At 40.0% G+C, this 23,318-nt stretch overlaps 2 protein-coding genes across 3 annotated transcripts in view; one reads left to right on the top strand and one right to left on the bottom strand.

Moving 5' to 3' along the window:
• CDYL (chromodomain Y like) overlaps positions 1-22,565 on the bottom strand; it is a 104,722-nt gene extending 82,157 nt beyond the window's left edge. Inside the window, exon 1 of one of the 2 annotated variants that reach the window (XM_050970545.1) lies at positions 22,058-22,565. Coding sequence is in view for 1 of the 2 variants with exons in the window: in XM_030228153.2 (XP_030084013.1) it covers positions 22,058-22,081 (24 nt within the window). In the remaining variant the exon portion in view is untranslated. The remainder of the gene's footprint in view (positions 1-22,057) is intronic. The other variant, XM_030228153.2, reaches the window with a different exon arrangement.
• LYRM4 (LYR motif containing 4) overlaps positions 1-23,318 on the top strand; it is a 615,895-nt gene that overhangs the window by 224,017 nt on the left and 368,560 nt on the right. The gene's annotated exons all lie outside the window — the stretch shown is intronic.

The raw sequence follows: 23,318 nt of genomic DNA on the forward strand, positions 1-23,318 counted from the left end.
TCCCACACGGTTCCTTCTCCCTCCACTTTAGAACTAAACATCCTAGGCCTCAGCCAAGCAGGCTGTTGTGCTGGACCATGTCCCCAGAGATACACCCAGGCAAGCTTCAAATGCAGGATTAGGCTGTGCTGTAAGACTGTATCAGACAGGTGACCTGATGGGGGGCTGCCTTCAGCTTATCATTTCTAAGCATCAACCTGACCTTGCTCATGCTGGGCAGTCCAAACTAGTTCTTTTATGTTGCTTTGTTTCTCGTACCAGGGAAGGGTTTAGACACATGTTGGTTTACAACAAAGGATGAAAAAATCATGTGTCTGAAACATTAACCAGAATTCCTCCAGAACTGTATTCCTAAAAAATTGTCTGAGGCATTTTTAGAGCAGGCTTGTATCAGGAAATAGCAACTTGCTGGACTGAGTCATACACATCACTTGTATTTGTTTGAGAAACCCCTGCTGATAGCAGGCGTTGTCAAAGTAGCCTCTGTGTCAGCAAGGTACAACCGAAGGTACCAAGTCCAAATGGCATGGAGTTCTTTTGATGTATGGCATAACCAGGATCTTTCTGAGAAATATTTGTGCTGTGTGTTCTTGGGAATATGAATGGGAAAATTTACACACAGACAGCCCTGAGTGGTAGGACTGATACTGCAAAATGTGGTTCTCTGAAAGGGGCAGAGGCCCTGAAATGGAAGGTGAAGTAAATGAAAAATTCCTCCCACAGTGATGACATCACTTTTTAGTATTTTGCTGGGATGTGTGGTGGTGTGCGCCTCTCAATGTACCAATGTCTGAGCCTTTCCAACAGTGGGGTAAGTGTTTTAAATTAGATTAAAATCCATCAAAGCAGAAAATTCTGGTTGTATCAGAAAGATCAATGCTTGTATGGTCAACTAATTTCCAAAAATGAACATCTAAAAGGAACTGGTAAGAAAGTGATGAAAATTTTCTGGTTTTATTTCCATATATGCACCTACATCCAGATATCCATTACCCATATATCCACATACTCACAAACAAACCTCCCAAAAGGAAGATTTTGCTCTTAGAAGAGGTGCAGAGGACGAGCACTGCTGCAGCTGATAGTGACTAGAGTTCTGAATGTATGTGCAGATTAGCACTATGTACCACAAGAAAAAAAACAGTCTACTGTCTAACATTACTGTCAGTGCTCTCAGAACTGCTATTACCAGGATAACAAAGAGACCTTTCTCTTTTCATACAGCTGGTTTTCAATTGCTCAGCCCAATTATAAAATCTTGTGCTTTTACAAAGTAGGCACCAGAGGGAGACCTGCACTTTAGTTCAACTATGAAATAATGCTGGCAGGAGTCATTCAAAAGTGGACAATCAAAGCCTCTCGGCCAATATGCTCTAGGTGGTTCTGGGTGAAATTGTGGCTAATAGGAGCACTCAGAGAGGAACCAGCACAGGCAGACTTCTCCTTTTTAATGGTTCAAAAAACTTCAGAGTGCTCCATGAAGAAAAGCCAGGTTCCCAAATTTCAGGCTGTAGATGACTACACATCAACCAGTTTGAGCATAGCTGGGAAAGACCTGCTCTTTGCCACCCACTGCCCCAGCTTATCATCACATCCTGCCGACGGTTACCACTTCTCAAATCTTCTGGCTGAGCTGCATTTATAAGAACTCCCTAAACATGTCAGTCAAAATAAGCTAGATCAGCTTAAGTAATTTAAATAACAAATCTTTCCTAACATGGCTCAATTTGACTGAATGGGATTAAGGAGAGCTCCCATGAGCAGCTCAGCCAGCAGACCAGAGAGGGCACTAACCCCAGGTAGAGGGCAGTGATGAATGCTCTGGGGTGGACTTGCTCTTCCATTGACAAAGCTACTGCTAATGAAGGAAGTAAATATATATATTGTACGCAGGTTGCTGCTGTTTTGTAAGCTGGTAAGAGACATCAAGAAAAGCTATATGGACAGCAAATATATTACTCTCTTAAAAACAGGTACTCTAAAGTTCAAGTGGCGAAAGGCAAGGAGCAATGACTTCTAGGAAGCAGGTAAGAGCCCACAAAATTGATCCCATTAAGTTGAGCACACTAACTGGAATCCATGTAGACAAAGTAAAATAAAATCATTACTATGAATTACAGGCCTGATAGCATGGAAAAAACTCCTAACTCCTTGCCAATACACCTGGATCACAACATTGATTGTTTAAGACATAGCAATGCTACTCAGAAGTCCCTCTACTCTGTAATTTTTCTTGCTATGCAAAGGGAAAAAAAAAATCAACAAAATCATCAGACCCTCATATGCTATCGAATTTAGGAAAATTGCTGAAAAACAAAGAGTAAAGAGCAGATCCTATAAGAGAAGCAAACTTTGACTCTGCTCTCTTGTGATAAAACAACAGGCAGTCTGAAGTCAAATTTCTAGGAAGTTTCCTTAACTTTCCTTGTGCTTTTACAAAGTAGGCACCAGAGGAAGACCAAAATTGAGAACTTAGGCTTTGCATTTTTGTTTTAAGTAGATACAACTCCAGTTTTTAACTAACAAGTTCACTCTAGATGCTTGCAACCAATATAAAAAGTTGCTATTTCTATCACAAAGTTATTATACCTTTAATGTAATTCTCATGCCACTTTAAAGATATGTCATTATAAGTGAGTTGGTAGTGAAATAATGGCAAATACTAAGTTTCTTTACAATGACAGTCTTGTTTAGAAGTTATATCAGCTCCAAAGTTGTCAGCAGCTTCCGTAACTCAGCAGGATTAACAGTCCAAGGATGCTTTTTCACAGCTGTTTAAAGTAATACCTATGGGACTGCCAAAATTTGAACTGAACCTCTTCGTTGAAGAAAAATCTGGCCTCAAACTACCTAGTAAGCAAACCAGGAGGGGAAAAAAAAAGAAAAAACAATTGGGGGTTATGAGACTTTTCAGCTGGATAAACCCTCTAAGATGTCTCTGCATGGAGTCCTGACTACACATGTTGGTAAAGGGAATACCCAACTGAGGAGATGAAGAAAGGGCAGGATGTCAATATATATTACCTCAGAAATATGTGGGAATCCCTAGTCCTTGAAAATAAGAACAAACAGGAGAACTTAAGCAGGCAGGTTTTTGCTCATGGCTTATACTTCTACTCTGGGAGAACCAAAGGGGAAGAACGCTTCTCACTGAATTCATCTGAAAGGGTAGATTAGCTCTGCTGCACCTTCTAGTTCTGTCAATTATGACTGCAAATGGTTTTCTTCCCTGACCACAAGACTTATGATCCAGTCTGTGCATAAATTAGATATAAAGAGAATTAAGAACACAAAGGCAACCATTAACCAGGCATTTCCTCAACTGAAAGTATTTCAATTTGTGATGTAAATAGTAGTATTTTTACAATGCAGTACAAAAATCTATAAAGAAGAAGAGGAAAAAAAGATCCTTGGGCATAGTTCTTGAGTTTTATTAGATTTATCTAGTATATATGAATAAGGGGCTAACCTAAATTTGGTTTGTTTATTTTGTCTTTATCAGGCAAGCAAGAGCAAGCATCTCATAATTTGGTGGAAGCTGAATTTGAAGTTTCTTTTTTGGGTTTGTTTTTTTTTTTTTTTTGTGGTAACACTTATGCATTGCCAATTAACTGTATCACAGAACAGAGTCAGTGTAATTTCACTTACATTGTATCACTTTTTTCTGGTCAGTCAAATGGTCTTTGTAGTAGTTCTAGTGGTTCTTTAGAATTTCTTAAAAAAGTTACGGTGAGCTATTAAAATGTGCCTTAACATAAGGAATGTTTGTGTGTGTGGTTACACTTTCTAGTTCATTTCCATGAATAATATTCAAAGGTAGTCTAGCCTAGTCTAGTTATCACAAAATGTAGTACCATTGTACCTGCTTTCTGTTGTCCCACAAACATTAGCATTATAGTGGGGAGGTGGTGCAAAGGCAAAGGAAAAGATTAGGCCTGACCCAATTTCACCATTTTGAGAGATACAGTGAGTAAATTCACTAAGTGCAAAAGCAAAAAGAAACAAAATTCATAGGGCTTTGCATTCTGTGCAATTCATAGTTGTTTCTCCTGTTTTGGTCACATTTTCTTACATGTTTTCCACATTGCAAGGAACGATAATTAAAGAGGTAAGATGCTTGTTTTCTTCCCAAAAGATGCAGTACACACTCATGTATATACACAGATTGAGCATAAAACCTGCAACGTGTCCCAAAGAAATCATAAATAATCTAAATACACAATACATAGTCTCAAGAGTTACATCACAAAATAATATTCAGAGATCACCACAAAAAACTACCTATACAGATACATAAGCTTTCAGTGATGTCCACTACTAATAAAATATATTTATCTGGATGTATCATTTTCCAGTCTAATGTCTTTGAAAAATGAAATATCTTAAATTTATGATACATGTAGGTCTTGTAGCATTTCTTTACTACAAATATTTCTCAATAAGATATCAGTTATATTACATACATATCTTGTGAAGAACCTTAACGTGCAGACATAATTTAGGCAACAACTTTACTGCTGGAAAGCACTGAAGTAATTCAGAGACCTTTATCATAGTAAAAAAAAAATAAAAAAATCAGCATTTAAAACAGAAAAACCTAGAATTCAGGAAATCAAATTAAAGATTTTCTGATAAAGATTTTAGATGCTCCAGTCAAGCATCCAAAAAACTCTAGTCAAGCTCAAAAGTTACATATCAAACTCAAATTCTGCTGTGCAACTGCCACAAAGCAAAACTGGAATAAAACTTTTTAAACCACAGAAGTGTTCAAGAACAAACTTCAGAGTCATTCGGAAGGAAGTAGAGTTTTATACAGAGCCTCCACTTTTTCCCCCTAGACCATAACAACCTTCATTTCACATGTAACTTCATCTTTTGCCCACAGTTACTCCAGTGCAAGTGTTTCTGGTGTTCAACAAAACAGAATATGGCAGGTGGTGATGACAAGTGACAAAAATCTACATCCAAACTGTTAAAATCAAAGTAGAAAGTGCACAAAATAAACAAAAATTGCAAAAGAGGCAGATTCTGACATACTCACCTCTACATTCATCAAAAAGAAAGACCTACTTAGTCTTTTTTACACTGTTTATGAACTAAATTGAAGACTAAGCTCAATAGCTGTGACAAGGTTAAAAATAGCCATACAGCTTTAGCACAGCAACTCATACTGCTCCGCAGGAAGAATTATTCTCCTGGTCAAAATATTTGCCTTTTCAATGAGCTGAACTTTCAGGTCATCTGTTAACAATGTAGATTCTTTCCTGTCTAGAAGAATTTTATTGTCTCTCCTTTAACAAATAGCAGGGTATTGTTCCCATCCGGTTGCTAATTCACACAATGAGCATGCAAAAATCTTTCTAAATGCTGTATGGAAGATGTATGTGTTGCCTTGATGATCACATATTTTGATTTAATAAATCTCATACTTAGTTCCTCTCCTATGTGTAAAATAAAATTTAAACCCCTCTTTATTATATGCTCTCATTACACCCCCAACCTTTTCCTTCCCCCACATTTTTCAGCCTTCCCATGAAAAACACAGGTGCACATTACAACGGAACACTGTGTGCCCTTGATGCCAAAACCACTTTTCAGATCAGATATTTTAGATTACCTGTGTAAGTAACAATTACTTAGTCTGCCTTCCTGTATAAGACATAATTTCACTCCAAAATTCCTGCCTCAGATCATCATATTGTGCTAGAGCTAAAGGCATCTTTTTGGAAAAATTTACAGCTTTTTTTTTTTTTCCCCTGACATAAGAACATCCTTAAAAATAACCTGTTCTGATAGATAACTGACTTCAATTTTAAATTTATTATATTTCTAGAAGTAATACACCTGAGTTCAGCTCTGACTTCCTGCATTTTGTCATCCAAAACCTAGTGTACCTAAAGGACTACTTTGTCTGAAATCTTTGCCCCATGTAAGTGCTTACAGGCCATCAGTCACCTTTGCTAAATACCACACAGAGTGAGCTTCTCCAGGCTCCTGCTGTATGCCAGGGTTGACTTATTTGTTTTAATATTTGCAATTGTCCTCGATATGTTTTTCTGAATCTTTGTAAGTTCACCTTGGTTTTGGGACTTTTTTCACTTCAAGCTCAAATAAGATACAATTTTCTAACATCTCACTAAAAGCTACATAGCACAGTAACAGCACACTTAACTCCACTTGAGATCCCCAATATCCATACCAAGAGACTGCAATGTGCACTTAGCTGCTGTATTGTATCACCAAATTACTCCTTCCCAAAGCACCACTCTCCATTCTGCAGGTATGACCCTGCTGACAGGACAAGCGTCTTCAGCTCCATTAACGCATGCTCATGAATGATCCCCATTAACTCAGCACAGACCATCCCTCACACTTATGAATCCATCCATTTTTGCACATATGCATTTTACCAGAGATTACATTCTATTTTCCTCCAGATCGTTATTCAAAGCAATGGGCTGTGAAAAACTTCTATAAAATCCAGCATGAATGTCCTTAATCTATTACTGCTTTCTGATCTGTCGGTCAACCAGTTTAAAATGGATTTGATATGGACCATGTTGACTTAGCAAGGAGATAGATTTCAGAAATCAGAATACCATGTAGTACTGCATCAGGTGCTTTACAAAAGATTACTGTACCTACATGAGTATCTTTGTCAATGAGAACTTTCAGCCTCAGAGTAAAGAAGTAAGGACAGATCAGTTCAAATTGTCATGAACACTTAGGCAAGCAGTGACTCTGCTTTCTTTAATTTTCTGCTAAGCAGTTCTCATTTTAACCTTTTACAGTTCTCTTTGCAATGAACATCAACCTGTCCAGGCTAGTACTTATGTTACATCCTGATCTATCTTATCTAATTTTCACTTCTAAACAATGAAAATTCACACAAAACAAAATACAAACCACGATACCTTATATCTCTTCAGCTGGTTGGGTTTGTTTATTTGTTTGTTTTAAATCCTGTCTCCTGTAGACTAAAGAAAAACTTAAATTTGTTTGCTTCTATCAGAATAAATAAATATTTATTTTTAAGGCACAGTAAATTGAGAACAAAACACCCAGATTTTGGCCGGAAAACAACAGTAGTCTGAGTCACAGCATGTTTTTTAAAAAATCATAGAATAATATTTTTTTCAGTATTTCTGTCTCAAGTGTTAGTGTTCCTATCTAGTAGACACATGTCGTTACTGGCACATTTTTGCTCTCCATAGATAAGAGAATTTTCATATTGTTCTTAACCCCATGGATAGAAGGTTTATGATTAAAGTCTATATAATCTACTATGAATGGTCTTTTTGTTGTGACAGCTAATAGCCACTGCTGTTCATGGCATTTTCTCTGAATCTTCATACATTTGAATATTCACCTCTACCTTACTGCATTATGACAGTTTCATATCTATCCCTAATAACTTTTCATTGTAGGAATTAAAAAACACCTGAGTAACTTTTATTTGAAAGTAATATAACTTTGAGACAAAACTGCTTTCTTTATATTTTCAGTAAAATCTGTATGATTTTTTTTATTAAATATTTACATTTATTTTATTACATTATTCCCCTTAAGAGTGATTATGTATTATTGGCAAAGCCAGTATTGGTAGAACATAGAAGTAAGTAATGATAACTATCAGTGCTGATTATTTTCATGTGATCTTATATATCATTTCACTTTTGTCAGAATAGAAAAATTGAAGAGAACACAACTGCTTTTTCTTAGAAAAATATTATGAATGACCTACACATATTAATAATTCCAAGAAAATGTTAATAATCATCAGCTAATGTAATCACTCTGAAGTAACAGTGCATGGTTTCTTCACATCTAGACATTTAGAGGAAGATTACTCTGTCACATAAATCTACAGAAAATGTGCCTTGCTTCTAAAAATAGAAAATGTAGACTTTACAGAACTTTCTGAGGTAACTTTTTATCCCTAAGTGCATACTTCATTTATTTACTTCTATCAAAACTAGAATTTTCAAAATCAAAACCAGAATTTAATTCTTTGTTTTCTGTATGTAAAGAAACTAGTGTGTAGGCCAGGCTGTCTGTTAAAACTATGCTGGAACTGAGGAAGAGTGGAAGGGCCAATAATAATGGATAATTTTATAATTTGATTTTGCTCTTACCAAAGTGTGGCACTCAATAAAAATTGGCACACTGAAAGTATATATGACTTAGTTATTTTCATGTAGTAGTCTAAAGTGTTCGGTGTTTATTTTCAATAATTTGTTGGCAAGCAAATAAATTTGAACATATTGGACTGAGTTTCTAGACAATGATCAACAGACTTTTTTTTCTGACTGTAATATTTTTTTCTACTTTTAAATTATTTATTTAATAACTTGTTGGTTTGAGTTTTTTTTAACTAAATGATGGACCAATGTCAGTGGCTGGCAATACTATTAAATTGTACTGGTTTAGAAGCTAAGTATAGCTTTAACGCTTATTGCTACATGCACCTGTTAAAACAATGAGTCATCTGAATGCACATTCAGGCAATTTTAATTTTTGTGTGCTACACCCCTGGATAACCAATATTTTAAGGTATTTTATGTTTTCAAACAGCACATAAATGCAGAATTTGTAATAAGTATATTAAATCTTTTCAGTAAAATTGTCTTTTAAGTGCTGAATTAATAGTCTAGTATTTTATAATAATATTTACCATACATAAATAATAAATGTCTTCATTATTACCTATACCTAAATAATTAAGAGAATATTTTTACTTAATATAAGCAAAATAAGGGGCTTACACACACACAAAGAACTGAGAACATTGGATTTGGGGCACTTAAAGCACTCAGATACTTTCTAAAGTCTCACTCAATTACTACCTCTATGTTCCAAATACTTCCATAAGACAGCACTGGTCTTGTAGCCTTTATGGATATTTTCCTTCCTAACCATTTTTTATTTATATATTGGAAGGATTTAAGAGAGCAACGCAGTTTACTTTCCTTATCAGTTTTCCCACCTTCACGTAAACACACTCAAAACGAAAATAATTTGCTCATGCTGGCGAAACTGAAACCAAAAGTAATTAAAGCCTAGGTTTTTCTACCCAAAAGATATTGACAACACTTTTACTCTGAACTTTAATTCCATTGGAGGGGCTAAAAATAATCTTTATGAATATCAGCATTTTAAATGAAATGCAGCTCAAAGCGAGCTCAACTACAAGGAGACATCCTGTCTCATCCCACTCCCTGCCCACTGCCCACTCAGTGAATAACCAGAACACTTAGAAATAAATTATACTTTTTAACTACACTTGTATGTCACCTGCATCTTCAAACTGGGTTTGCACAACAGCCTCAGAGCATGTTACAGTTTAATCAAGGTGGACAAGGAAAATACAACCTTACACTGCAGCAGAATTTTCATTACTTGCATAGCACACTAAAGGCAGTAAGTTTCACCAAGCTTTGCAACTGCTATGGTGAAAATAAAATTCAGGGAATGATAAAACTTTTGCAACAATGAGAAGTAACAAGAATCACAAACTCTTGCAAGCACGAGTTTGTCATTTTCACAAGAAATGCAAGAGTAACCAGCCACTAAAACATGCAGCACAGCATCTTCTGCTGTGGCCGTGCTTGCCTGCCAGAGCTGCAGCCCTTTCCCCCCGGGAGCGCTGCTTCTCAGCCCATCCCGCACGGGCTGCATGACCTCAAGGTGGAGTCCGGGACACAGCTCTGAGTCAGCTCAAGCCATGGGCAAGAAGCTGTGCAGTCGCACTGCAAGTCTATCCAGCGAGTTGTTCCAGCTGAAAATTGAGCTTGCAGTTTGACAGATTCTTTTTTTTTTAACAGAGACAAGTCATTGCTGCAACCATCCCCCCACATCTAACCCATTTTCTCCTGTCTCCCTTCAAACATGACATGCCATATATTCCTGTTTCTTCCCTTGAAGTGGCACCTCTTGGATTTCAACCTTGGCCAGTCAATAAAGTGCCAGAAAACTATTTCTGTAAAAGCAGTGGGCAACCTTCAGCTAGGCAAGCTTCCTTAATGAGCGTTCACCTCGCCCAGCGACAGAAATCGGTGCGGGTGCAAAGGAAGAAGGAAGACACTGGTGGCAAACAAGGCTTGTGGCACTTAGATTTGTTTAGGATTAAATTTGTTTTTGTAGAGAAAAGGGCCCTAGTACTCACAGCTGGAAGTGGACAGTCGTCCTAAATGTTAAATATCACAACGTTCAAAGAAACATTAAGTGAAAAACCAACACAAACACTGTCAGCATACACAGAGTTTTCCCCTGGTCTCAGTGCTTGCTCACTGAGGCTGTTTTTTTGTGGCCATCACTCAGAAGCTCAACAGCTTCAATAACCTTCCACACCTGCTTTGTCATCCCGGCAAGTACAGCCACGCACAGAAACAGGCTGAGGAACTGCTTCAACCAAACAAACATTTGTGAGCCAGAGTTTTTTGTTTGGTTGTTTTTAATGATGCCAGATCAATTTTCCATTCCTCTTAAAACATGGCCAAGGTGCTGTTGTGGCTCAAAACAGAAGGAACAGCTGAGCAATCCAAGCAAAAACAACTGAAGTCAATCATAAAGCGTAGCCACCCAAACACCTTCTGAGATTTAATATAAAAGGAAGTAAAACAAACCAATTATTTAAAAACATAACTTGATCAGTTATTGTCACTCAGATAACAAGCCTTAGCTTACACCATATGCCTAAACTCTTCATGCTTCAACAGTACAATCCCTTAGCAACATTCACCTACTAACACAGTTCACAGCCCCAAGGGAAAGCCTATAATGAATGAAAAGTTGGGTATTATCCTGCATTAGGATCAGAAGACTGTAGAAAAAGGAAACAAAACCTTACTGCTTAGGAGGCCACATTTAAGTATATTTAACTTAACTGACTAAATTAACCCAATTCGCTTTTCTGTATTTTTTTTACAGAGGAAGGGGATAAAGTCTATGACCTTTTAGAGAAATTTCACTTAAATGGTCTAAAGGCCTGAAGTCCTCACTGACTGCAGAGGACACCAAAAAACCACTGCATTCAAGATGAATACCTCTCTTCAGTCAGCCCCATGAAAACCAAACTAAACATCAACATAAAAGGGGACAGGTCTGTATGTAGCTTGTACTTGCAGCATAGCTTCTCTTTATCAGACCAAATTAGCCTGCTGATCTTTATTCTAAGATGTTCTGACAATATTTACCTGGGGGAAAAAAAGAAAAACAAAAAAGAAAAAGGCTTTATTCTGCTTGTGCTTTGGCTCAGGGATTCAAACTTCGTCAGGGAGATGAGCAATCATCTCTGAAATACCGAGTCTGAGTGATACGCTCAACGCTAGACTGTGACAGAGAAAAGAGAGAATTACACTTTCTGAGACAGCACTCAGGTGACCTAATGATGAGAGCCTCCATTTTCACTCAACAACCCCTGCTTATCCATCTTTCTACAAGAGAAAAAGCAATTTTAACGCATAGGCCTTTCTTATACTATATAACCAATTTCCAGATTCTTCCAGAAAAACAGAAAACATCATTATTTTACAATCAATAGGCAACTAATTCCACACTGAAAGTGCCCTTTTCTGAGCAAGTTGGATGGAAAAAGAATTTCCTGGTGGTTTGACTGAAAATGAAAGAGGCAGGTATTGAAAAGACATTGGGTACAGAGCGACCACCCCCAAGAGAGACTTTCTGAATTTGTCATCTTTTTCAGATTGGTGAATGAGTGGTGTCATCTGGCATTGTTCATTTTGTGTGCTGGGGGGTGCAGTGCCTGTTAAATAAACAGGTTCTTTCCACTTCTCTCCGAGGAATTCTTCCTGAACCGGTTGGGGGGAGGGGCCGTGTGGGTTTGGTTTCTGGAGGAGCCACCCTTTGGGGATTCTCTCCCAAATTTGCCCTAACCCAGGACAATCTGTCACTATGAGTAGCTCAAAACCTAATGTTCATGGGGACAGAAACCATATCACATCCCAGCACTCATTTTATCTCCCCACTAAATCCATGTTTTGTACCATGCATAGATAACCCCCAAAACACCATCTTATTCAATATACTTGCTCTGCATTACACCAGTTCCAGGGCAAAACTGAACTTAAAATCTAAATCAATCTATGTAAAGAATTGGTTTTTAAAGATAAGGTGTTTTAATGATTTTTCTCAGTAAGGATTTTAAATAAAAATCCACTAAGAGACAAGCAACCGGGTTATTAAATCTTTACTGTTAAGAAAGTAGAAAAGCATGGTACAGGTTGCCTGCACCTGTGATGTGTATCCTGCTGATGAAAAAATGAACAAGATCCCATCTTTGCATAGTCTTAAAGTTTTATGAAGTCGTAACACAAAATATATCCATTGGGTTTCTGAAGTCATGGACATAAGCTGTCAAATCAACACCTGCTTGATCCACCAGCTTCTATGTTTCAGCAGTCCTCCAATGTCTCATCTCAAAGAAGCATCCTCAAATACAATGATTTCCATCTTCTCATTCAGATCCTAATATTTTATTCTTGGGTAGTTTAAATAAATAAGCACAAACCTCAGGAGAGCTGATGAGTACAATGTGGGAGAGAGGAAAAACAAATCAATTAAGGAGCTGCTCTGACAGAAGAGAGATGCCTCTAACAGGAGTGAAATAGAATGCGAAACACTGATGGATCTTTTGAAACAGAAAGTTAACCTACTTGCCTTCGGCATTTGGGAAAAAAAACTCTTTGTTGTTATTGATCATTCCTTGATGACCTGGGTAAAAATACAGCTCATGCAATGTTAATTCTCTGGAAGCCAATGCTTTCAAAAGTTATATAATGATAAACCTGTCCTAGACTTCTGTAGTATATTGTCTTATGGAATTTTTTTTTCAGATTAAAACCAAATAGAGATCAAGTGTCCTTTTTTCCTCCCACTCCACACATTCCCTTTTGTACAATCAAATCAAAACCCAAAGCACATGAACCAGACAAAGAGGAGAAAAAATTTCAAAGCTGGGCTTTAACCTTCTCTACATACATATATTACAAAAAACCTGGTGTGCACCAACAGTTTAAATTTTCTCTTTGAAACTTCTGACTTTGCTACATCACAAGTGAAAATTGATTGACTGCCCTAAAACTGCACTCCATTAAATCTTCTGTTCCACTTGGGAATGCTTGGACATCTAGTTAGTTACTCCTTCAGCTGCAAAAGAGGGTGGCGAGCTAAGGTCGAAGCATCATTTTCAGGAAACATTAGAAATTGTTTTGCTGGAAATGCTCACTCAACTGACAAGTTGCTGTGAATATATCTACTTAGCATAACTATATTTACAAACTAATTCCACAGAAAAATACACTAAGAACAAAAGCTCAAGATTCTGTCTGACATAAACATCATTGCTCTTACTTTATGCTTCTTTGATCTTTGAAAGCACTGCTAATCCAAGATCAAGTTTGGTCCTTATCTGTAAAGTAAATAAGTGAGAAAAAAAGTGCTAGTCTTGAAAACATGACTAGCCACCTAAGAGTTAAGTTATAAAGTAACTACATGGCAAAAAGCCGACAGAGGAAAAAAAAAAGATTTTTTTTTTTCCTGTTTTCAAAAAAGTTTTCCATCAGTCCCCCTAACTTTATATATTATACTTCAGTACAATCTACTACAGTTTATACTTACAAAATAGTAGTAACTTCAAATAATGAGATCAATTCCTAGAGTTATTATTACAAGTGCTATTACAATTTGTCTTATTTTGTGGGCACATTCCTCTCTCCAAATTTTCTAGGCTGATTGTACTTACATACAGCTGCCAGCTAGACCTTATTTTGGGATACAGTCCTTCAGCACATCAAGTCTGTGCTGAAGACTCCCTAGGTATCTAGAGCACATAACCTCAAGCTGATGACTTGAAGTTTTACACAGAGTTAGTGTTTGTTTTGTTTGATCACATACACCAACAACCTCTTCTTGAAAAATCTGAGTTCAAGTTAATACAGAATTCAGGAACAACAATATATTTGTGGCCTGCAGCCACAAGCCCCTGGCAGATGTGCGTAGGTAATGAATGTGGCCTCGGAATATCTGGGCAGCTCGGGTTATGCTGCCAGTATTTTATAACCAAGGCTGAAATCTGCCTTGTCTCGACAAAGCCAGCCATGAAAGCTCCCAATGACTATTGCTGTGCCACATACCCCATTTTTTTGCTCTACAGTGAGACATGATGGGCCTGTGATAGGAACTGGGGTGCTGAACTGGATGGATCTTTTGTGTTAGTACATAGAGCCTTACAATCCCACTATTTCTTACAGACACAATCTCAGGTCTGTTGGTTTTAACTTTGTAAGTGACCTCAACACAAAAGTGAAATGGAATTGTCACACTGTGCTGTCATGACCTGTGTTTCACACATACAGAGAACTGGGGAAAATCAGGTGCTGAAATCAAAACACAACAAATCAGCATGATTTAACAACTAGCCAAACTATACTCCAGTTAACTCTCACACAATTTACTGTGACTTGTTTTCTACCCTTCATATATCTAGTTATTGGTAACAAAAATGTTATCAATATTCTGATGATGCTTCATTGAAGAACTGCATTTAATGGAAGGAACTTCATAAATTACCAACTTCTGAATATCCACTGAATACAACATTCAACACATCATAGTCTTGAAAGTATTTTGAAGTTGATATATATCCATTTCAACACTCTTAAGAATGGTACCTCAATGGTTTCCCTACATACGTATTTACAAAACGTACATGTAACATTTTTCTGTGATAAATACATCAAAATATACTTGCCACAACTTGCTTTAAACTGTGGCATCTCCAAAGTAAAGCCAAATTTTTTCCCCTAAACCAAGCAAATTTCCATAATCCAGTATATTACAGGAAGTGAAGATGCTTAGAGAAGTATTTAAATGTTTCTGCAAAATGAAAATCAGTCATTTAAACGAAAAACCAACCCAAACAACGAAGAGAAGAGAAGAGAAGAGAAGAGAAGAGAAGAGAAGAGAAGAGAAGAAGAGAAGAGAAGAAGAGAAGAGAAGAGAAGAGAAGAGAAGAGAAGAGAAGAGAAGAGAAGAGAAGAGAAGAGAAGAGAAGAGAAGAGAAGAGAAGAGAAGAGAGAGAGAGAAGAGAAGAGATCCTTCCTCTTCAGTCCAGGATATTAAAAATATAACAGAGTTTTGATTTTTCATTTGCTGCTATGACAATCAGCAAAGAATGAACATTAACACATTTTTTTTTAAAAGGTGTAACAAACTGTGGGGGCAGAAGAGTTAAAGAAGCACAACTATAAATGTGGTTAGGTCGCTTGAATACATATTTTATCTTTCCCCACAAAAGAAATGAAACAAACCCTCAGACTTAACATGGCCAAGAAGAAAGATTTGATCTGAGCTTTACTAATTCATTGTATGTACTGTGATAATAAAATGTGAAGCCTCACTGAAGAACCACAACAAAACTGAGTTACATAGTTCCACTATTCAATACAACTAATTTACAATTAAAAGATACTTAGAAAATAGCTGCTTTATATTACAATTAATCCTACCAATGTGGCTTTAAAGTGACTTAAAAATGTAAATCTATGATTAAAATATGCTTTTTAATCCACATCCATCCTGTGTATTCATACATATGAATAGACGCCTTGGAAAAATATCTGCCACAGGTCACCATTAAGGGACATATGTAAATCTTCTGAGGATGTTTATGAAAACAGTAAATATTTTTGCCTTTACAGTGTACTGAGCCAGTAACATACCAGTTTTCTTTTCCTCTAAGTAATATGGAGAGAAGTTCAAAGAAATAATTTCAAAGACCATAAAATTCTTGTGTGTAAATAGTAAAAGCTCATCAGAAATTGGAAAAATAAAAACTCTTCTTAGAGAGATACTACAGCTCTGGAAAATAGTCTAATAATATAAAATACTGTACTTTTACTGTACTAGTAGCATCCTGTCAGAGAAACCACATGGTAGGTTGATTATAAATACAAATTTTTTATTCTAAGATTTAAAAAATAATCAACCCTGTATTTATTGACCCATAATATCTAGCATGTGACATCCAGCCATTCAAAACCTCAAAGGCATAGAAGAGAACAGGGAGAGACATGTGCATCCCTTTTTACCCTGCAAATACAGTTTGTGGAGCTTGTGCTTCCAACAGATACACAAAAATAATACACTGCCCAGTAACAGCAGATTTGGAATTTATTACAGAAGAATAAGAGTGGCATGATAGGGCTGCTTATCTGTTATATCCAACAGATCTGCACATCCAGTTATCACATAGTCTGGTTGAATAAGATGAAAGCATAACTATTAGTAACTTGGTTTTTTCTACTGCTTTGGCACAGATCAGAAATGCTGCAGCAGTCAGGAAGAAATGAAGCTGCACCTACTGAGAAGTCTAAAAGGGACACAGCATCACTGATGCTGCTCCAGCTACGCCAACCTTCCTGAAGAACAAGGGGCTGTGGCATGTCTCATTAAGTTCTTTGTGTCCAATAATTTATCCTCATTCAAGAGGTACTGAACGTCAGCATAGTGGAAGCAACCTTCTGTGATAGTACAGTCTTGCAAGTTGGAAGTAATTGTTCTGTAACTCTAAATGTGACTGGCACCAGAGTAATAAATCTCTGATTGACCAAAAAAACTCAATAAATTAAATCACAGTAAAAGACAGACTGTGAAGGTTAAGAATTATCAGAGCTTCACAGGCTTTATGGATGAGGCATCTCTTTCCCACTTTCCCTCCCTTCCATGTTTTTTTTTTTTTTTTGTCTGTGATGGACATGAGCAATTCAAAAGAATGCAAGAAAAAATAAAACCATTTTTTCTTACTATACTGATTTAGTACGTGTACATACAAAGGAGTTTTGTGCATAAAACATGCTAAGACATCTCCATATCTGTGAACCATTTGTGTTCCACATGGGACACAGACAGAGGTTCACTCCTCTCCTTGCATGTGTTTGAGCTCACCCTGGGAGCAGCCCTGAGCCTTGCCAGGCCAGTGGCATCATGGAGGGCAAGGCACACTGGAGAAAACTCCAGGGGCAGCTCAAACACTTCCCCTGCAGCAGCACCAGAAGACAGGGCACTAGTCCTCAATTTTGTCCAGAGTTCTGGGGCTAATCAGGCTGGTTAAAAGCAGCTTGGCAAGGAACATGGAAAATTCAAGTTTCTTACAGTAAATGTGATGGCTCTGCTCTTGCAGTCCTCTTGCATTCGTGCTTGAGTTTAAAGAAGTGAAAGTCACCCATGGAGGACGAACAACCAATCCCCAACTCTATTTTAAGTCAGATGTGTAGTTCCTAAGGAGTGGAAGCAACACAAACTCATCTGATGTAAATTCCAAGTCTTACTTTGTTGGTAAGTCAAGCAAATTTGTGTCTTTTACCTCTCCTGAAATAAGCATTTCTACCAGTTGTCAAAATAAACTCATAAAAACTCAGGCATTACACCTCAATGACTATAAGTCCCTCCTTATGAACAAGATCTTTAACCAAGGTCTTGGGAATCAGCACATCAGAAACAAGCAGCAGAAGACAGATCCCAAGACAATCTGGAATTCCTACAAGACAGGCTGAATGAAAACAACCCATTTCAATTAGGAAAAAAATTGGCTGTTCAGGCCATTGCCTGAACAGCCAATTCTAATTTGTTTTTAATAGTAATTTTTCATCAAATAGCCACTAAATACTACAACTCCAAGCTGCATACTGCAAATAATGGATTCACCCTTTCAGTTATCTTAAGCAAAACAAATGCTTCAACTTTCCAGTAAATGCACACAAAACATGATGAAGATTCGATCGCTGCAGTGTTACTAGGGCCGTGAGAGAAACTTTGGGTTTAAGTGAGTAATTCCTATATGGTATCAAATTTTCGACAAAATGACAGCATTTCTCCAACAGTTTTCTACATTCTATCATTTAAAAGACTAGCACACTCAATGAAGAACAGCCCACAGGATCACTTTTTTTGACTTGTGGCCACTACTCTACATACAAAGCTTAAATTTTCTTGGAATATGTGTCTTTGGGCTTACTTATTAGGTGATTAAACCTGACACATAGCTTAATGCCAGGCCATAGAACTTCAGCCAGTTGCTCCTGAAATTTGTTTCAGTTTGTAATTTCACTGTATCAGTATAACTTAATGTCAAAGGCTTTAGTTCTAAAAATAAAACCAAAAGTACTGAATCATCATTGAAAGTGAAGTATCACCTTGAGAATATTAGATACCAGTAGGAAAAAATGCATATGTTTTTTGCAAGGCAATGGAAGAATGAAAAAAAATTATATTTTCCATTCTATAAAACATACAAAAATGTATAATTTTGAAGTACAGAACTTTCAGTATGTTAATCTGTAATATTTTAATGGAAATTTGTTAACACACCTCAAAACACTAGGTTTATGACCAATGCCGATGTGAAACACAGAGAAAAGGCATCAGGGCACAGGTACACCAGCAATGTTCACACAAACTGTTCTGCTTACTTATCAGTAAAACCCAGTGAAAATGTTTTGACATGAGTAGCAGTCATGGCCCAAGCCTAGCCAGAATTACACAAATGGATCCAGAGGGCCATGTATATTATGGGTATCAGCTGTACCAGTACTTCCCTGAAGAAAGGCAGAAGCACTTAGTAATTTGACTAGATACAATGTCCAACAGCAGAGAACATCACTGCATTTCCACCTCACCGAATACAAAAACAAATTATTGAATTTTATGAGGAAGAGACTCCTCCAAACTCAGCACAGATTAGTAGCTGTCTACCAACCACGACTTGGTACATCTGACCTGCTGGCTAGCACACAGTTCTCCCACAAAGCACTTGTATGGAATCATTTCCACATTTCATCAAACAAACTTGTCATGCCAACCACAACTCAGGATGACTTCAATCCCAGACATCACTTGCAAGAGTTTGCCAAAGGGGGTCAAGGGATTTTACTGCAGAGGGAGCAAACATAGTTTGCTTCTGAAAGAACCTTGGAAATGAGTTCTACTTCTAATTACTCCAGTGAAGATGATGAGAACAAGTCACAATCTTCTGTGGGAAACGGTCAGTTAGCCAAAGGTAAGTTGTCACATTGAAGAAGGTAACCCTACCATTTGACCAAAAGCTGTACAAAGGATTTTTCAAAAACCACACCAACAAATCGCAGCAGGCACATATAAAGAGAGGTTCCATCAAGATGTCAACACCGTTGAAACAAACTTGGGGAAATAAAAACCCAATGCACCTTTTCTTAAGTTTTCCTTCACCTGTCTTGTTCACCAGCTTCTCCATGTCTGTCCACCTCACTATCCCTTTGTCCCTTGAAGAAACAAACTTGCAAACACAAGAAGTATGTTATTTGCCTCACCTATATAGGCTGGTAACATTACTGACTGCTGCATTTTCTATCTAGAAAAAAGAGTCTCTTCAATGTTTCTACCCCAGTAAAAAAAAAAAAAAAAAAAAAAAAAAAAAAAACAAATAGTGGGTAGTCATCACCACAACCTCTAAAATGCATAGGAACAAATGACATTGAGGATTGAGGATCCACAGCCAGCCCCAATCACACTGCCAATCCATTAGTAGATTTCAAGGTCTTGATCTTTGAATTCAAATCATTGGCCTACATAGACATCAGCTCCCTCTCTTCAGGGATGACATCCAGAATAAAAAGAATCCCACAAATAAGTGAATGCATTAAGATTAAAAAAAAAAAAAAGAAAAACAGACTTACCTTCATTTTTTATAAGAGGATTTTTCATTTGTATTTTGGAAGAACCATGACACATATCAGCAGAAATAGCTGGCATTCATACTTAAGCTAACAATTGCAAATAGATTACACAACATTTTTTTGATCAAGACACTAGATCAAGATCCAGAAGGAAAAATGGAAGTACAGCAAATGGCAGCAGATTTCAAACACCAGATTCAAACAATATTGTATGGCATGAGCTATAAATAAGACGACCACAAAACAGAAGTAAACCCACCATCAATAACACAGGTAGTTCACAAAACAGTTTCAATTACTTAAAAATTAACATTTCAAGTCTACTCACAGCTATGTCCTTCCCAAATTAGTGCTCACTATGTTTAAGCCACTTATTATTTTATGGTTTTTCAGACATGGCTAGAAAATTCATTATAAGACAAAACTTGTCAAAAATGAGCAACAATTTAGAAAAAAGAGACAGCTTGACCACATGTGAGTCCAAAAGCATTAACAATTTTGGCATCTTAACTAAACTTTGCACTTGCACAATTAAGGAATGTGTCTGATTTTTAAAATTTAAAAGTATCCCTTCAGGTGTTTTCCAAGAGCGGCATTTGCGCAATGGCCACTACACGCCACCTGCCCAGAGCACGACTGTGCCCCACAGACTACTGAGCCAACAAGTCAACATTCTGAACACGATTTAAGACAGCCAAGAAGAGTCATGCACAATGGTCGTTCTTAGCCTCAGTCCAATGCCCAGCAAACAGAGTTTTCCTGGTCATTTATTAGTGCCCATCAAAACTGGTATCTTGTTGTCCATCTTTGATCAAAAGATGGACAACATGAAGAGCAAGAGCAACACATGAAGAGCAAGAACTGGCCGCAGCACAGTCTAAAGGCCCAACTCCACAAACCCAACAGAACTTTTTGCAAAGTCAAAGCAAGTTTTTGACAATCTGTTGAGATGCAGAGTGGTTCCTAAATTTTTCTCCAACTTTCAGGGATGATCCCTTCAAGAAGGGCTTAAGCTACATTGTGAGGATGGGGACATTTGGCAGAGCAGTTAACCATGATTTATCTGTCTTGGGAATAGAGGCCTTCAGTCTTCTTTCTAGTCTACCAGTTCAGCACCTCTGCTGACAGACAACTTGCTTAAAACACAAGCCCACCCGGGACACCTTCCACTGACTTCTACAGGGTCTGTTCACCGATGGCATCACAGATGTAACTCAGCTAATGAGAGATACATGTGCACCAGCTGTAGGGTAAGACATCTTCTGTCAAGTGTCCTGATGGCTATCTGCCTCCTTTTAACCCTAAGAGTTCCAGCCTCTGGATATATATTTTTAATAGATCACTGTCTGGACGCATATTAACTATCAGATAAGAGCATTTTTGGTTTTGGGAAGCCATTTCTCTACCCAAAAGGCAAGAACAGCTCCAAAACAACAACGGCTTTTCACTCCCGGGGATAACTTCTTGCAAAAATAAAAACAAGGAAGTTCAATCCAAGAGAACCATGATGCTTTTCAGTTAAGGGCAAGGATGTGAAATTGCCAGACATAAGATAGGAAACTCAAAGTTCGGCTGTCACCTTGTTCCCTTCTTCACCCCAAGACCTCCCTCCCCCGTCAGCACACGCTTTGACCACCTCCCGAGTGACGAGTGAAGGATGGCGTGTCAAAGCCTTAACTTTCAATCTTTTTGGCTTCTCTCGCAACCTCAACCCTACCGTTGGAGCACGGAGAGCCGAGGAGTTGAAATTTTAGTATTTTGCACCGCCGCAGCTTGCTGCACGGCCAAGGCACACGATGGTGGCACAGGACTTTGGTATGGACACAAATCCAAGAGGAAAGCCCCCCTGCTCTCCTCCTCCTCCTCCCCGCCCGCGCCCCCCCCGCCCCGGCCCGGACAGAGGCAATAACTCGGCTTTGCTCACATTTTTGCACAGCGCAGGGCTCGCACTTCGACGTGCTCACTGCCGGGGCTGTCAGCGCTGCTCGCCCCATCCAGCACCCCCCTTCTCCTCCCGGAGTCAAAGTGTTGTGTGAACGTGGGGAAAGGACTGGGGGGAGCGCAGGCCACGGTAACACTTTGCCGTCTCCTCCGTTCAGTCACATTTCCGTCCTCCTCCAGCAAAACTGGGGAGGGAAGGGGGGGCGGGGGGCCAGGCTGGGCACACACGCAGGCGCTGGGCCCAGCGGGAAGGGGCAGCAGCCGCGGCAAGTGTGGGTGACAAGCCCGGCGGCGCTCTCGGGGAGCAACAAAAACGCCTCGGGTGCGGTGGGGTGGGGTGGCCGGCGGGGCCGGGGGCAGGGCCGGAGGGGCTCGGGGGCTCCTACCTCGTAGAGTTCCTCGGAAGCCATGCTGTGGGAGCCTCACAAGGTGGAGTTGGGTGCTGGTTTGGAAATACTTTTGTTTCAGTTGGTGTCCGTTTGGCCTCCTCCTCCTCTTCTCCCTCCTCGTCTTCTTCTTCTTCTTCTTTTTCTTCTTCTTCTCCTCCTCCTCCTCTTCCCCTCCTCCTTCTCCTCTTCCCGTCCTCCTCCTCCTCCTCCTCCTCTTCTTCTTCCTCCTCCTCCTCCCTGCGCGTCTCTCTCCAGCGCAACTAGCAGCTCCGCTCGTTAAATGCCAGTGAGGTGCTCCTGTTCCTGCCCCTGCTGCTGCTGCTGCTGGCGCTGGCGGCGGCGGCGGCGGCGGCGGCGGGGGGGTGCGCGCACGGCAGCTGCGCAACTCGCTCGCTCTCCCGGCTCGCCCTCGCACAGCCCGGCGCGCGCGCACCCGAGCGCGCGACCGAGCGCGCGCCCGCGAGAACACGCAGCCGCGCGCACCCGCGCACACAGAACTCACACGCGTGCTCGCCCCCCCCCGCCCCCCCGCACCCCTCCGTCCGCCGGCGGCTACACTCGCCCGCTCCCTCCCCAGGAACACTAATCGAGCGCAGAGAGGCAGCGCCGCACGCGAACCACCGCTCTCCGCCCCGCCGGCTCCACCAGCCGCCCCCCCCGCCGCCGCCCGGCACCATCCTCCTCCTCCTGCTGCTCCTTCTCCTCCTCCCCCCACCCCATCCCGGCTTTGATCTCCCATTGTCTGCTCAGCTGAGCCCGGCGGCGCGCGGGGGGCGGCGGGGGCGCGCGCCCGGGGCCGCGCCCGGGAAACCGCGGGCGATGGGAGCGGGAGGGGGGGGGGTGCGGGGGTGCGGGATGTGCCCGCGGGACGGACGCGGAGTTTGGAGCGGGGCGGCGGTGGGAGGACTCGGGGCCCCGCGCACGTGCAGGGCTCCCATCACGCCCCCGAGCCCCCGCCCGTCCTCGTCCGCAGCCCCCCGTGGACACCCCTCCGCGACCCTCCGAGCTCCGCTCCCCCGCGGGCTCCACCATCGCCCAGTCCATCGCCCTGCGGTAGTGCCATATATAACGCGTCTGCACGCGCTTCTTCCCCGTCCAAACTTCCTTGGTTGGATGCCTTCGCCGTAAAAGAAACTAAACAGCCCTCGACGGTGGCTGCCAACACCGGATATGTGCCTTCCATCTCCCGGCTGACCGTGTTTGCCAAGCCGGGAAGGCCCCGCCAAGGCCTCCGTGGGATGATGGGCCAACAGAAAGT

This window comes from Serinus canaria, chromosome 2 (genome assembly GCF_022539315.1).
Source record: "Serinus canaria isolate serCan28SL12 chromosome 2, serCan2020, whole genome shotgun sequence".
NCBI lineage: Eukaryota > Metazoa > Chordata > Aves > Passeriformes > Fringillidae > Serinus > Serinus canaria.